The sequence below is a fragment of the Podarcis pityusensis genome, assembly GCF_964106645.2.
Source record: "Podarcis pityusensis genome assembly, chromosome: 7".
Classification (NCBI taxonomy): domain Eukaryota; kingdom Metazoa; phylum Chordata; class Lepidosauria; order Squamata; family Lacertidae; genus Podarcis; species Podarcis pityusensis.
The window spans coordinates 67,461,538-67,477,920 of NC_138031.1; the positions used below are offsets into that span (position 1 = coordinate 67,461,538).

At 48.6% G+C, this 16,383-nt stretch overlaps 1 protein-coding gene across 1 annotated transcript in view; it reads left to right on the plus strand.

The window, feature by feature from the left end:
* Positions 1-16,383, plus strand: part of WRNIP1 (WRN helicase interacting protein 1) — a 47,876-nt gene that overhangs the window by 22,702 nt on the left and 8,791 nt on the right. The window contains exon 4 of the mRNA XM_081014848.1: positions 12,836-13,062. Coding sequence (XP_080870974.1) covers positions 12,836-13,062 — 227 coding nt within the window. The remainder of the gene's footprint in view (positions 1-12,835; positions 13,063-16,383) is intronic.

The following is a 16,383-nucleotide window of genomic DNA, read 5'->3' on the forward strand; positions in this document are numbered from 1 at the left end:
GACTAAGCCGCTTCTGGTGAGCCAGAGCAGCGCAGGGAAACACTGTTTACCTTTCCGCCGGAGCGATACCTATTTATCTATTTGCACTTCGATGTGCTTTCGAACTGCTAGGATGGCAGGAGCAGGAATTGAGCAACGGGAGCTCACCCCGTCGTGGGGATTTGAACCACCGACCTTCTGATCAGCAAGTCCTAGGCTCTGTGGTTTAACCCACAGCACCACCTGCGTCCCTATTAAATTTATATACTGCCCTTAATCATAAGATCTCAGGGCAGCTCACAGAATAAAATACAGGATAAAAAAACAAATAGTTAAAACAAAACAGCAATCCAATCACACACACACACCCTCCCCACAGACACATTTAAAAGGCTGCAGGATATTAATCAGCCAAAGGCCTGGTTGGAGCGGAATGTTTTCTGCCTAAAATATATATAATGAAGGTCCCAGGTGGATCTCCCTGGGGAGAGCGTTCTACAAACGGGGAGCTACTACAGAGAAGGCCCGTTCTCGTGTTGCCACCCTCTGAACCTCACGTGGAGGAGCCACACAATGAAGGGCCTCCGATGATGAATGCAAGGTTTCTATGGGGAGGGGTGGTCTTTGAGGTCTTACGGTCCTGAGTTGTTTAAGAATTTAAAATAATAATAATAATAATAATAATAATTTATTATTTATACCCCGCCCATCTGGCTGGGTTTCCCCAGCCACTCTGGGCGGCTTCCAAAAGAATATTAAAATACTATGATACATCAAACATTAAAAGCTTCCCTAAACAGGGCTGCCTTCAGATGTCTTCTAAAAGTCTGGTAGTTGTTGTTCTCTTTGACATCTGGTGGGAGGGCGTTCCACAGGGAGGGCGCCACTACCGAGAAGGCCCTCTGCCTGGTTCCCTGTAACTTGGCTTCTCGCAGTGAGGGAACCGCCAGAAGGCCCTCGGTGCTGGACCTCAGTGTCCGGGTAGAACGATGGAGGTGGAGACGCTCCTTCAGGTATACTGGACCGAGGCCGTTTAGGGCTTTAAAGGTCAGCACCAACACTTTGAATTGTGCTCGGAAACGTACTGGGAGCCAATGTAGGTCTTTCAAGACCGGTGTTATATGGTCTCGGCGGCTGTTCCCAGTCACCAGTCTGGCTGCTGCATTCTGGATTAGTTGTAGTTTCCGGGTCACCTTCAAAGGTAGCCCCACGTAGAGCGCATTGCAGTAGTCCAAGCGGGAGATAACCAGAGCATGCACCACTCTGGCGAGGCAGTCCGCGGGCAGATAGGGTCTCAACCTACGTACCAGATGGAGCTGGTACACAGCTGCCCTGGACACGGATTTAACCTGTGCCTCCATGGACAGCTGTGAGTCCAAAATGACTCCCAGGCTGCGCACCTGGTCCTTCAGGGGCACGGTTACCCCATTCAGGACCAGGGAATCCCCCACACCTGCCCGCCTCCTGTCCCCCAGAAACAGTACTTCTGTCTTGTCAGGATTCAACCTCAATCTGTTTGCCGCCATCCATCCTCCAACCGCCTCCAGACACTCACACAGGACCTTCACCGCCTTCACTGGTTCTGATTTAAAGGAGAGGTAGAGCTGGGTGTCATCTGCATACTGATGAACACCCAGTCCAAACCCCCTGATGATCTCTCCCAGCGGCTTCATATAGATATTAAAAAGCATGGGGGAGAGGACAGAACCCTGAGGCACCCCACAAGTGAGAGCCCAAGGGTCTGAACACTCATCCCCCACCACCACTTTCTGAACACGGCCCAGGAGGAAGGAGCGGAACCACTGTATGACAGTGCCCCCAGCTCCCAGCCCCTCAAGACGGTCCAGAAGGATGTTATGGTCGATGGTATCAAACGCCGCTGAGAGATCCAGCAGAACTAGGAAACAGCTCTCACCTTTGTCCCTAGCCCGCCGGAGATCATCAACCAGTGCGACCAAGGCAGTTTCAGTCCCATGATGAGGCCTGAATCCCGATTGGAAGGGATCCAAATGGTCCGCTTCTTCCAGGCGTGCCTGGAGTTGTTCAGCAACCACTCGCTCAATCACCTTGCCCAAGAATGGAAGATTTGAGACTGGGCGATAGTTGGCCATCGTGGCCGCATCTAAAGATGGTTTTTTAAGAAGCGGTTTAATAACCGCCTCTTTCAGCGGGTCTGGGAAGGCTCCCTCACGGAGGGAAGCATTCACCACCCCACGAAGCCCATCGCCCAGCCCTTCCCGGCTAGCTTTTATAAGCCAGGATGGGCAAGGATCAAGGAGACAGGTGGTTGGTTTCACTCGTCCAAGCAGCCTGTCCACATCCTCGGAGGTAACAGATTGGAATTGATCCCACACAATTTGACTAGACAGGACTCTAGCACTCCCCCGCCCCGGCCCTGCTCCCACGGTGGCGTCTACCTCTTCCCGAATCTGAGCGACTTTATCTGCAAAAAACTTTGCAAAATCATTGCAGGAGATCATGTGGCCCGTATTGGGCCCCGATGTAGCAGGTGGTTCCGCTAAATTGCGGACCACCTGAAAAAGTCTCCTGCTGCTGTTTTCTGCAGATGCAATAGAGGCGGCGAAGAAAGCCTTCTTCGCCGTCGCTACCGCCACTTGGTAGGCTCGACACTGAGCTCTAACCTGTGTCCGGTCAGCTTCAGAATGGGTCATCCGCCACCGGCGCTCTAGCCGTCTCAACGATTGTTTCATTGCCCTCAGATTCGTGGAAAACCACGGGGCCATCCGGGCTCCATGCAATCGGAGAGGGCGCTTCGGAGCCAAACAGTCAATAGCCCTGGTTAACTCCACATTCCAGCGGGCCACCAGGGAATCAGCTGAAAGGCCATCAACATGGGATAAAGCATCCCCTACCGCTCTCTGGAAACCATTTGGATCCATTAAGTGGCGGGGGCGGACCATCCGAATCGGTCCCACCTCCCTGCAGAGGGGAAGGGTCGCGGAGAAGTCAAGTTGCACCAGGAAGTGGTCTGACCATGGCACTTCTTTTGTTTCGCTTTTACTTAGTGTCAGAACACCAACATCCATGGAGGTAAACACCAGGTCCAAGGCATGTCCGTGGCTATGGGTTGGGCCAAACTTATTCAGGGACAGCCCCATGGAGGCCATGCTTTCCACGAAGTCCCGAGCGGCCCCTTGTAAGGTCGTGTCGGCATGGATGTTAAAATCCCCTAGGACAACCAAACTAGGTGTCTCCAGGAGAACATCCGCCACGACCTGAAGCAGCTCGGGCAGGGAATCCTTGGTGCAGCGGGGAGGTCGGTACACCAAAAGGAATCCTGTACTGCCCCTATTGCCCAACTTCCAGAACATGCACTCAGAGAACTGGGTCTTCCCAATAGGATGCCTGGTGCAAACTAATGACTTCCTAAAAATCACTGCAACCCCCCCTCCCCGCCCACAGGGCCTGGGTTGCTGTGCGTAAGAGAAACCTGGTGGACAAGCAGCGGCAAGAACAGGCCCACCTGCTTCATCCAACCAAGTCTCTGTTACACAAGCCAGGTCAAATCCTCCATCCATGATCACGTCATGGATGGCAGTGGTCTTATGAATCATTGACCTGGCATTGCACAGCAGCACCTTCAGGCTATGTGGGTATCCCTTGCTGATTCTAGTATCCGTCCGGACAGGACCAGACCCGGAGGCAGGGATAGTCCTCAGACAACGACTAAACCTGCCTCCTCTGTAATGACATGGTCTGGTCTTAGCGTAACTCCTCCTCCTACCCGTGATCACTGAGATCGGTTGTCCCAGCGCATCCCCCTCCGTGGAACATACCCCAGCCATTTTGTTGGCTGGGACCCACTCCCCGGCAGCCCTGACCCTTCCCCTTAAGAACAAAATAAGACCTTAAAACAATAAAAAAACCCAGAAAACAAAAAACAATACAAATGAAAAACTATAAAAATTACAAATCCATTAAAATCAAACAAATTCCCAACTAAACATCCATCCCACCCCCATCCCCGTCCCCGCATATACAAAAAAATGAAAGGAAAAGGAACATTTTAAAACAAACGCTGCGCCCCTCCGGATCCCCCTGGGTCGCAGCAGCAGTGACAACAACCGTCCCTGTGAGGCCTGTCAGGCCCCGCCCTGGGCCAGGTGGTGAGTGGCAGGAAGGAGCAGGGCCCTCAGACACCCACACAGGAGAGTCCTCCTGGGCAGCAGAGCGCAGCAGTCCCTGTGAGTCCTTCAGGCCCCGCCCCGGGCCAGATGGTGAGTGGCAGGAAGGAGCAGGGCCCTCAGACACTCACACAGGAGAGTCCTCCTGGGCAGCAGACGCAGCAGTCCTTGTGAGTCCTTCAGGCCCCGCCCCGGGCCAGATGGTGAGTGGCAGGAAGGAGCAGGGCCCTCAGACACTCACACAGGAGAGTCCTCCTGGGCAGCAGACGCAGCAGTCCCTGTGAGTCCTTCAGGCCCCGCCCCGGGCCAGATGGTGAGTGGCAGGAAGGAGCAGGGCCCTCAGACACTCACACAGGAGAGTCCTCCTGGGCAGCAGAACGCAGCAGTCCCTGTGAGGCCTGTCAGGCCCCGCCCTGGGCCAGATGGTGAGTGGCAGGAAGGAGCAGGGCCCTCAGACACTCACACAGGAGAGTCCTCCTGGGCAGCAGACGCAGCAGTCCCTGTGAGTCCTTCAGGCCCCGCCCCGGGCCAGATGGTGAGTGGCAGGAAGGAGCAGGGCCCTCAGACACTCACACAGGAGAGTCCTCCTGGGCAGCAGACGCAGCAGTCCCTGTGAGTCCTTCAGGCCCCGCCCCGGGCCAGATGGTGAGTGGCAGGAAGGAGCAGGGCCCTCAGACACTCACACAGGAGAGTCCTCCTGGGCAGCAGACGCAGCAGTCCCTGTGAGTCCTTCAGGCCCCGCCCCGGGCCAGATGGTGAGTGGCAGGAAGGAGCAGGGCCCTCAGACACTCACACAGGAGAGTCCTCCTGGGCAGCAGACGCAGCAGTCCCTGTGAGTCCTTCAGGCCCCGCCCTGGGCCAGATGGTGAGTGGCAGGAAGGAGCAGGGCCCTCAGACACTCACACAGGAGAGTCCTCCTGGGCAGCAGACGCAGCAGTCCCTGTGAGTCCTTCAGGCCCCGCCCCGGGCCAGATGGTGAGTGGCAGGAAGGAGCAGGGCCCTCAGACACCCACACAGGAGAGTCCTCCTGGGCAGCAGACGCAGCAGTCCCTGTGAGTCCTTCAGGCCCCGCCCCGGGCCAGATGGTGAGTGGCAGGAAGGAGCAGGGCCCTCAGACACTCACACAGGAGAGTCCTCCTGTGTGGTGCCTCCTTGGTGGGACCTTCATGTGGATTTGTATATGAACGCAGGAGCAAAGAAAAAAACGGCCTGCATGGTGGGCTAATGGCATGACTTTGCACTCTCCATAAGAACGTAAGAAAAGCTCTGCTCCATCTAGTCCAGCATCATGTTTTCACAATGACCAACCAGATGCCATGGGAAGCCAGCAAGCAAGGCCCAAGTACAACAGCCCTCTCCCTGGCTCCCAGCAGCCGGTATTCAGAGGTAGAGCATAGCCATTATGGCTTGTAGCCATTGAGAGCGTTCTCCTCCATGAATCTGTCAAGAAGAAGAAGAGTAGAAGAGTTTGGATTTGATATCCCGCTTTATCACTACCCGAAGGAGTCTCAAAGCGGCTAACATTCTCCTTTCCCTTCCTCCCCCACAACAAACACTCTGTGAGGTGAGTGGGGCTGAGAGACTTCAGAGAAGTGTGACTGGCCCAAGGTCACCCAGCAGCTGCATGTGGAGGAGCGGAGACGCGAACCCGGTTCACCAGATTACGAGTCTACCGCTCTTAACCACTACACCACACTGGCTCCCAAATCTCTTGGCAGCCATTTCTACGTCTTGTCAGAGTTGATTCCACAGTTTAATTCTGCATTGCGTGAAGAAGACTAGCAATATCCCAGTGGAGGTTTCCTCTTATGCACTTAGTTGTAGTTTTCCTTTACCTTTTAGGTAACATGCCACCCTGAGGTCAGCTGGTACTAGGTCTTAGGGTGTTTTTCCTGCCTGCCTGTTTATATTTTTGTCTCTATGTATCACCGGTTACAAGGTACAAACATCAGGGCTTGGTGTCCAATTATGTCCTGTGTTAATTTGGGAGACTGGCAAAAATACGAAATAGTGCAAGTGTAAGATGAGAGTAGGGGGGGGATATATTCAGAGGTTGGAAAGTAGGTTAGTTTCCTGACTTGCAAGTGTTACCTCATGTAGGATAAATGGGCAGCCGTAGAATATGGAAGTAGAAGAGGAAACTTGGGTATGTTTTAACATAAGGCTGAAGTACTCAGATCCTTTGTAATTATTAAGAAATTCCTCAAACCAGTCAAGAAATAATAGTTTGTTTTTAGATTTTGATGCTTCTGCCCACCACAAAGTTGTTATTAACAGTTTGTTTTTAACTTGGATTCCGTGCTGAGGAATGGGCGGTTTTCAAAGGTGCACATTTTTTAATTACCACATGCAAATGATTAATAGGCATTCTCCCAGAAATATGAGGATTCTAGGATCCCTTTCAACACAGGTTATCAGGGGAGGGAGGGATGTATTGCTTAAAGCACTGAGCTCTGTAAAATAGTATTGTGCTAAAGCAATTAATCATTAAAAAAAAAAATTCTGGGGAAGTGCATTCTCATTTTTTGGTGAATGCTAATTATTCTTCTGGCACCTGTTTGATCTCAGGCAAGTAAGTTCATAGTTTGTTTTGCTCCTCTAGCTGCCCAATCAAACGGGTACTATAATACTGCTTTCTTTTTTTAGTTAAAAGAGTAATAGACTGTGATCATTTAGCATTATGGTATATATTGGTAGTTTTCAAACATTGTTGCCAGGAACACATGGATTCCTTGCAGGCAGTAGAATCATAAATTTAATTGTAGAGTTGAAAGAGGCAACGAGTCCCCTGCAATACAGGAATCTTTTGCCCAATATAGGGCTCAAACCCACGACCCTGAGATTAAGAGCCTCATGCTCTACTGACTGAGCTATCTCAGCACACAGGTATCAGGGGTTCCTTGGAAATGGCACCCAAAGAAAGAGACTGTTACTCAGTGACTGAGCATCTGGTTTATATAAGGTCAGAGCAGGTAGCAATGAGCATTCTTTCTTTGTCTGCCTGTGTGGTGTATATGTCCAGTTTAGACATTAGACCAAAGGCAAAATTGCCTGGGGCCATTACAAGTTGTAGTAAGGACAAATCTACCTATGTGCTGGTCCCGGCTTCAAAGAACATGCTTGCTGCTGGTTTTCAAATCCACTTGCAAATAGTGTGCTCTGGTACTGACATTTTAAAACAAAAACATCTGGCTGCTTTGGTAGCCATTTCTCGCCTGGGGAAAACTTAATATACAGTCATACATCAGGTTACAGACGCTTCAGGTTGTGTTTTTTCAGGTTACGGACAGTCGAAAACCGGAAATACCGGAATGGGTTACTTCTGGGTTTCGGCAGTCGCACATGCGCAGAAGCGCTAAATCATGCTTTGCGCATGCGCAGAAGCGCCCAATTGCAACCTGTGTGTGCGCAGGCGCAGGTTGCGAACGCTGCGGGTTGCGAACATGCATCCCGCACGGATCACGTTTGCAACCCGAGCGTCCACTGTACTCCTTTTCATGTTATTTTGCGTGGACTTACTCTTGTCTGTTTTATTGTATGTTGGAAAACATATTTGATAGTTTTAATGCATTGGAATCCACCTTGAGAACTGGGGCTAGTGGGCCCAGGTATAAAGGATACAAGTAAACTAAAGTCCCCTCTCCAGTGGGGACAGTGTGGTGTAGTGGTTAAGAGCGGTAGTCTCATAATCTGGGGAACCGGGTTCGCGTCTCCGCTCCTCCACATGCAGCTGCTGGGTGACCTTGGGCTAGTTAGACTTCTTTGAAGTCTCTCAGCCCCACTCACCTCACAGAGTGTTTGTTGTGGGGGAGGAAGGGAAAGGAGAATGTTAGCCGCTTTGAGACTCCTGAAGGGGAGTGATAAAGCGGGATATCAAATCCAAACTCTTCTTCTTCTTCTTCTTCTTCTCCCTTTGTGCAGTAGCTTGCTTGAGTCACCTAGAGCTCTTCTGCTTGCAGCACGCTGTTGGCAGCAGGGAGTAAAGGGTGCGTAGTCCCGCCTTCAGTTATTTGCAGCTTGGCAGCTTCCTCTGGGAGACACCCTGGTAGGAATCCCAGGAGGAATTCTGTTGGCCTGTGCCAGGTAATCCTATTATGACTGTATTCTTGTATATCACGGTAGCAATCATTCTTCACAATGCGCCTCTATATCCAGTTACATGGAAAGATAGTAGCCCTTAGGCCAAGAACATGTGTAGGCATGAAACGTACGTATAAAACAATGTCAGAGAGTTCTGAACAATCTGCGAGATGTGCTGAACAGTTCTGTGCGGGACCAGATCATATAAAGATCCATTGTTTAAATGGTCTCTCACAAGAAAATCTCCCAGCACATTTCTCTAAGTACATTTTACAGGAAGGTGAGCTAAAGACAGTGTTAGAAACTCAGGTATACAGTGGTACCTCAGGTTAAGTACTTAATTCATTCCGGAGGTCCGTTCTTAACCTGAAACTGTTCTTAACCTGAAGCACCACTTTAGCTAATGGGGCCTCCAGCAGCCGCTGCGCCACCACTGCACGATTTCTGTTCTCACCCTGAAGCAAAGTTCTTAACCCGAGGTAATATTTCTGGGTTAGCGGAGTCTGTAACCTGAAGCGTATGTAACCCGAGGTACCACTCTATAGGCTAATTGCTAATAAGCCTAGGTTATCGTCGCGACAACGAAATGTCTAGGTGCTATTTTTGTGATGAGATATTATGATGATGATGATGATGATGATGATGATGATGATGATGATGGATGGGGGTGAACCATGTGCTCCTTGGAGAAAAATGTGGGATATAAATGCAATTAATAAACTCTTCTGCTTAAGAATGCAGGAGGGGCCAGCAGGATGGAGATATCAGTCGCAAATCTGGCATCCAGAGATATCTATGTGGTTTTGGAACCTGTGCCAGTTACAGAACGCACCTGGCGCCTGGCTAATTTCGAACACCACCTATAGATGCATTACCTATGATGTGTTTAGCTGGGAGCCTGTGTCTGTATCTGAGGTGGTGAAATCTTGTGGTTTTTCGGACCCAGCCACCCAGCCTGTGAGATGCGTGTAGTTTATCCACTCCTGGAATAAATTTTAAAAAGGCTGTTCATTAAGTCCTAGAATCAGGTTGACATTTACACACGCATCCTTTTTTCTGATGATGACTACTAGCTTTTCATTTTGCTTTTTGGATTAAATCTGTAGGGAACCACCTTCAGCCCCGAGGGCCACATTCTCTTCTGGGAAAACCACCTGGGGGCCGAAGTGGCCAAAGTAACAAATGTAAATTTTAGCTTTGTGTAGTAGCCTACTTTCTAACCAAACTCACACATCCCTCTTTATCTTCCACCCAGGTAAGCAAGAAACATTCTCAGTGTTCAAGGAAACATTCCAACTGGGGGAAAACCACTGAAAGTGGCTGGGGAAAGGGTTGTGGCCTAGGAGGAGTCCCAAGGCCCCTGGAAGGGCAGATTTGGCTCCTGGGCCTGTTGTTCCACACCCCTGCTGTAAATTCCACCACAACGCGTCACATTCCCAAGCACCCATGTTGATATTTGGTGGATAAGCGCACTTCTCTAAATGACTGATTTGGTTATTGAAGGGTATAATTAGATCAATTCAAAACGAATCCCTTGACTTCTATAGCTGCTTGATAACCATTTAAAGAAAACGACCGTAAATCCTTCAGTGAATGAAGTGCAGAACCTCCGGCAATCCTGGGTTTATGTGCAGTGCCAACATACTCCATAAGGAATTGCTGTCTGTTCCAGTCTCCCCGCACTAATCCCCGTTGGATAAAAAGGGCAATGAGTCAATGAGCTGGAAACAGCACAGGTTGAAGTGTTGTACGTGCCGGATTCTGAAGCGGGGCAACTCCTGCCCTTGAAAAATAGGTTGGCTGTGTTTCTGTATTCGAGAAAATGTTAAGGAGATGGAACCACCATTTGGTGTAGTGGTTAGAGCAGGGGTCAGCAAGGTTTATCTTGCCTGGGCTGCTGGATTGGTCCCATGAAGATCCCTCTGTGGGCCAGATTGTGTGAGCATGTGAGCCTGTGATTTTCGGCGTCTGCGCATGCGCAGATGTGATTTTCGGCGTCTGTATCTGTGCAGACGCAATTTTCAGCAGCGTGGAAGCGAGTCCCCACCTCACACTGCACCGGTTTAGCGCAGCGCGCAACTCAGTTCAGGGGCAGCTTGTGGGCCGGTCAAACAACCTTCGTGGGGTTCTTCCAGCCCATGGGCCTTAGGTTGCTGACCCCTGGGCTAGAGTGTTGGTTTAAATCTTCATTTACCCATGAAGCTCACTGGGTAATCTTCAGCCCACTTAGGGAAGTTTTTAATTTTTGATGTTGTATTGTGTTTTTACTGTTTTTGTTGGGAGCGGCCCAGAGTGGCTGGGGCAACCCAGTCAGATTTGCGGCATATAAATAATAAATTATTACAGTGGTAACTCAGTTTACGAAATTAATACGTTCCAGAAGTCCATTCTTAAACCAAAACCGTTCTTAAACCGAGGCGCGCTTTCCCTAATGAGGCCTCCCGCTGCTGGTGCCCTTCCACCATTCGGATTCCATTCTTAGACCGAGGTAAAGTTCTCAAACCGGGACACTATTTCTGGTTTTTCAGAGTTTGTAAACTGAATCATTCTTAAACAGGGCTCTTCTTAAACCGAGGTACCACTGTATTATTATTACCTTACATGATTGCTGTGATGATAAAATGGAGGTAATCATGTAGCCCAACTGGAGCAACTTGGAAGAAGGGGGTGATAAAATGGATGAGTGAAAGGAACAAATGTGATAATAGCAAATGGCCCCTTCTACAAAAAAAAATTGAAGTGTGTGGTTTTTTTCCTTGGGGGCATTTCTAAATCACTGCCAGTGGTATCTCCAGTGCTGATTGATTCTGTAAATTGAAGGCCTATTCTCTCCTCCCTCCTTTTAATCTGACTTTTCACAGCAATGCTAACATCTCTTTTCAAAATTCTGTAAATTCTGCTATCTTTATGGTCAGCTTGAAGCAAAGGGTTGTGGGGCCTGCAGGCATCTTTCAACACTGATCTTTGGGTTATTTTGTTATTTAAGTAGGGTAAGATGTTATGGAGGCAGCTGTTATGGAAGGCAGCTGTCGAAGGCAGCAGGTCTCTGTCTGCCCTTGAGGAAAGCAGGACATGACATCATCATGTTGCGAGTTGCTCTACAATTTTCTACTGTTCAGTTAAAGTAAATTTTGTCCTTTAACCTGCCTGATGCTTCCTGGTATTGAGCTTTTTTCTCCCTTTTTTTTTTTTTAAAAAGCATTCACATAGTTGCTCATGTTTGTGCTACTGAGTTTCACACGAGAAGGGGGGGGGGATGGCCAAACCCTGATTTTGAACCCATTGTAGTCTTGCTTTGGCTTGCATCCAGTGCAGCACCAAGGATTCGTGCTTGCACAATGGAAACCTCCTTTCACCACAAACCCCTGAAATCTGTTTTGTGATTTCCCTCCAGAGCAGATTTGAGGAGGGCACAGGGTGCACGCATGGGGAAGTTGCATTGGGCAAGAGGGAATCTTCTCATTGACAGGACACTTATTGAATGCAAGCCTTAAGATCTTTTTTTAGTTCCAATTCAACGCAATGCAAAAAATGGGTTAGGTTCTATTTCAATTCAAGAAAAATAAAAATAAAGCAGGAAGCTGCTTTCTTAGTCCCCGTTCAGTATGACTCCCTGATCAAATCCGAATTTAATCTTATGTAGATAAAGCTTTACAAAGTTTGTCTCTCTTGCCCATTGTCTGTCTGCAAGTACAGACAGGTTTCGTATAATGGTTAAAACTTCCTTGGTGATTCTAGTTACAGGTAGGTAGCTGTGTTGGTCTGCCGTAGTCAAAACAAAATTTAAAAATTCCTTCCAGTAGCACCTTAGAGACCAACTAAGTTTGTTATTGGTATGAGCTTTCGTGGCAGGACCAGCTGCGAGAAAGGGCTCCTTTCGGGCCACTCGTCCCTCCGCCGCCACCGCCTGCCTCACTCGAGTATAAGCCATGGGGGGCTTCTTCAGCATAAAAAATGTGCTGAAAAAATCGGCTTATACTTGAGAATATATGGTAGTTGGTCTCTAAGGTGCTACTGGAAGGAATTTTTTATGGTAATTCTAACATGCTGTAATGCTTAACGCATAGTTTGTGGATTGCATACTCTGTTTAAAGCCCTTGTAATATTTAAGGGACGCGGGTGGTGCTGTGGTCTAAACTACTGAGCCTCTTTAGGCTTGCCGATGTAAGGTCAGCAGTTCAAATCCCCGCGATTGGGTGAGCTCCAGTTACTTTGTCCCTGCTCCTGCCAACCTAGCAGTTCGAAAGCATACCAGTGCAAGTAGATAAATAGGTACCACTGCAGCGGGGAAGGTAAACGGCGTTTCCATGCACCCTGGCATTCGTCACAGTTCTCCGTGCACCAGTAGCTTGTTAGTCATGCTGGCCACATGACCCGGAAAGCTGTCTGCGGACAAATGCCAGCTCCCTCGGCCAAAAAGCGAGATGAGTGCCGCGCCACATGGTCGCCTTTGATTGGACTTAACTGTCCAGGGGTCCTTTACCTTTTACCTTTTTACCTTGATATTTAACTGCTGTGATATTCAGTTAGGGATAAAGTTCATATCCATTTGGCACTCAGTGGTCAGGGCAAAGAAATGTGGCCTTGTGGACAATAGGAAATGCACTCAGATATCACGTCTTTCATTTCAGATGCTGCGTGTGCATCGAGAGAAAAGCTGTAAACACCCTCGCGTATCTTTGTGATGGCGATGCAAGAACTGGGTTGAATGGACTCCAGATGGCTGTTCAGGCCAGGTTAACTAAGCTCCAGCAGCAGCAGAGTAGCCCACATGGCTGTTCTGTTAACGAAATGGTCATCACAGAAGATCATGTTAAGGAGGGACTGCAGCGATCCCACATTCTGTATGATCGAGCCGGTGAGTAGCTAATAAAGAACGCCCCATGTGATGCAATGCTATGAACGAAGCTTGGTACCCAGCTCAGCAATGAATAATAATAATAATAATAATAATAATAATAATAATAATAATAATTTATTATTTATACCCCGCCCATCTGGCTGAGTCTCCCCAGCCACTCTGGGCGGCTCCCAATCAAATGTTAGAAACAGTACAGCATTAAATATTAAAAACTTCCCTAAACAGGGCTGCCTTCAGATCTTTTAAAGATAGGATAACTGCTTATTTCCGTCACATCTGAAGGGAGGGTGTTCCACAGGGCGGGTGCCACTACCGAGAAGGCCCTCTGTCTGGTTCCCTGTAACCTCACTTCTCGCAGTGAGGGAACTGCCAGAAGGCCCTCGGCGCTGGATCTCAGTGTCCGGGCTGAACAATGGGGGTGGAGACACTCCTTCAGGTATACAGGACCAAGGCCGTTTAGGGCTTTAAAGGACAGCACCAACACTTTGAACTGTGCTCGGAAACGTACAGGGAGCCAATGCAGATCTCTCAGGACCGGTGTTATGTGGTCCCGGCGGCCACTCCCAGTCACCAGTCTAGCTGCCGCATTCTGGATTAATTGCAGTTTCCGGGTCACCTTCAAAGGTAGCCCCACGTAGAGTGCATTGCTAAAGTCCAAGCGGGAGATAACTAGAGCATGCACTACTCTGGTGAGACAGTCTGCGGGCAGGTAGGGTCTTTGCTTGCAACTGAAACAGCTCCCCTTCTGTAATGCTAAGGTTCCCTTGGCAGAGATGATGTGCAACTCAGTCATACAAAGTGTTGGCCAACATGCCAACAAGGCTTTGTTTTAAGATAGGTTTCTTTCGGCAATTGAAGGGGCAAAATGCCTGTGGGCCTGGGCCCCTTCGGAGGGAAGGGTGGGATCTAAACTTGATAAATAAAATATAAATGATGCTAAACTGTATTTTACTGTCACATGAAGGAGGGACAGCAAGAAGGTTGATGCAGTCCCCACAGGCAGAACAAGGGCATACGGAGCGTCTTGTTCACGGTTTACCCAAATTGGAACTTATTTTGGCTGAACAGCTAGCATTGTTTGATTTAAACGGTGGTTTGTTAAAGCAAGTAAAGATTGTAAACGTAAAGCTTGGTCTTGGTTTATACCATAGCTTAAATGAAGCACAGTTTGTCCATTCCCAGGCAATGAAAAACACAGAGGTGAGGGAAGAGCACATAAGTCAGACATGTTCACATAATTGTACAAGTGACCCATGCAACGGTCACCTCCAGGCTTGACTACTGTAATTCGCTCTACGCGGGGCTGCCCTTGAAGCTGTCCCAGAAACTCCAGCCGGTGCAGAATGCTGCAGCAAGGCTCCTCACGGGGTCTCTGCCATTGGAGCATATTCACCCAGTGCTTTTCAAACTGCACTGGCTCCCGGTGGGGTCAGGTTCAAGGTGCTGGTTTTGACCTTTGAAGCCTTTTGTGGCCTGGGACCCTCATACCTACGGGACTGCCTCTCCCAGTATGCCCCACGGAGAGCCTCAAGGTCCATAAATAGCAACACCCTAGTGGTCCTAGGCCCTAAGGAATTTAGATTAGCTTCAACCAGAGCCAGGGCGGTGGAACGCTCTGCCTCATGAGACCAGGGCCCTGCAGGATCTGATTTCTTTCTGCAGGGCCTGTAAGACAGAGTTGTTCCGCCTGGCCTTTAGCTTGGAGCCAATTTGATTCCCTCCCCCTCTTTCTTTTTTCTTTCTCCTGCTGTGATGAGGCTGCATTTTAATATTTTAATGTTTCAATATTTTAACGTTGTGTTTTAATCTTGTTTTTAAGTTGTATTCATTCAACTTGTTTTTATTATTGCTTGTTAGCCGCCCTGAGCCCAGCCTTAGGTGGGGAGGGCGGGGTATAAATAAAAATTATTATTATTATTATTACTATTATTATACTAAACTACCACTTAGCGTTATGTCAGAACTGGGCCTATGTATGCCGTAATTCTAATCACTATGGTGGCTTTGAGCAGTCACAAAAAAACCCATAGTTATTGTCTTGGAAATGAGGCTAGCTTCTAGGCTTGCATACTCTCCTCTCTCCCACCACAGATGAGAGGAAGAGTTCATGTTTGATTAACCACAGCTTGCTGCGCTGTCTGAACAAACTGTGGTTAATCTCATTTATGGTTTGTTTGAAGCATGGAAGTTTAAACCATTGCTTACGAAGCTGGCTTGTTCGTCAAACCATAGATGAGATTATCCACAGTTTAGAGTTCAGGTGTAATGTTAAGCTGTGGTTAACTGGTATCGGAAGTAAAATCTTCTGGTCTCCTCCTCGCAGCCACACTAGAAGAGAAGAAGAGGGGGAGCACATGAGCCTAGGAGGAAGCTAGGCTTGTTTCCATCACAACAATCCATAATTTACTGTGATGTTCAAATGCAGCCACTGTGGTTTAGCTGAAACCCGTTCATTTATTTACTTTTAGAATTTATACCTACCTTTGCTCTTAAAGCAGGTTGTGATAGGTTAGCGAAAGGAATGCAACAGTGCAACGGCAGCAACGTTAGCAGTGCCAGTGAAACCAATTAAACAGAAAGCCAAATACATAAAAATTTAAAAATACAAAAGAGCCCAGCCTCATTTCCTCCTCCAGGGACCCGAGAGACTGCCTGAGCAAGAAGGTCTTGGCTAATAAGATAGCTGTTGCCTTCCAGAGACCATTCTCAGAGGCCCACTCATCTCCACACGCTCCTCTTCATATCCTCTGCACCTGTTCCAACAATAGGTGTGGAGAATTTGAGGAGGCCCTGCTGCTGGGAAGATGAAACTCATGAGAGGGGTTTGGCTTGGAACATACTGTGAACTTCGTGCTATTATCTCAGAGGGAAGAACATTGAAAGGGGTAGGATAATGCATACCGGGTCTCCCTGGGGACCGTGTGGCGGTGGAGGAAAAACCGCTTTGTCTGTGGCTAAGAATAGCTTGTGGCGCTTCATGTGTCGCCTCATGAGCATTTTAAGTAATGTACAGATCTATATTTTAAGAAATCATATACAGTGGTACCTCGGGTTAAGTACTTAATTCGTTCCGGAGGTCCGTTCATAACCTGAAACTGTTCTTAACCTGAAGCACCACTTTAGCTAATGGGGCCTCCTGCTGCCGCCGTGCCGCCAGAGCCCGATTTCTGTTCTTATCCTGAAGCAAAGTTCTTAACCTGAAGCACTATTTCTGGGTTCGCGGAGTCTGTAACCTGAAGCGTATGTAACCTGAAGCGTATGTAACCCGAGGTACCACTGTACCGTACTTTTTGGTGTATAAGACGAGGGTTTTTTCTT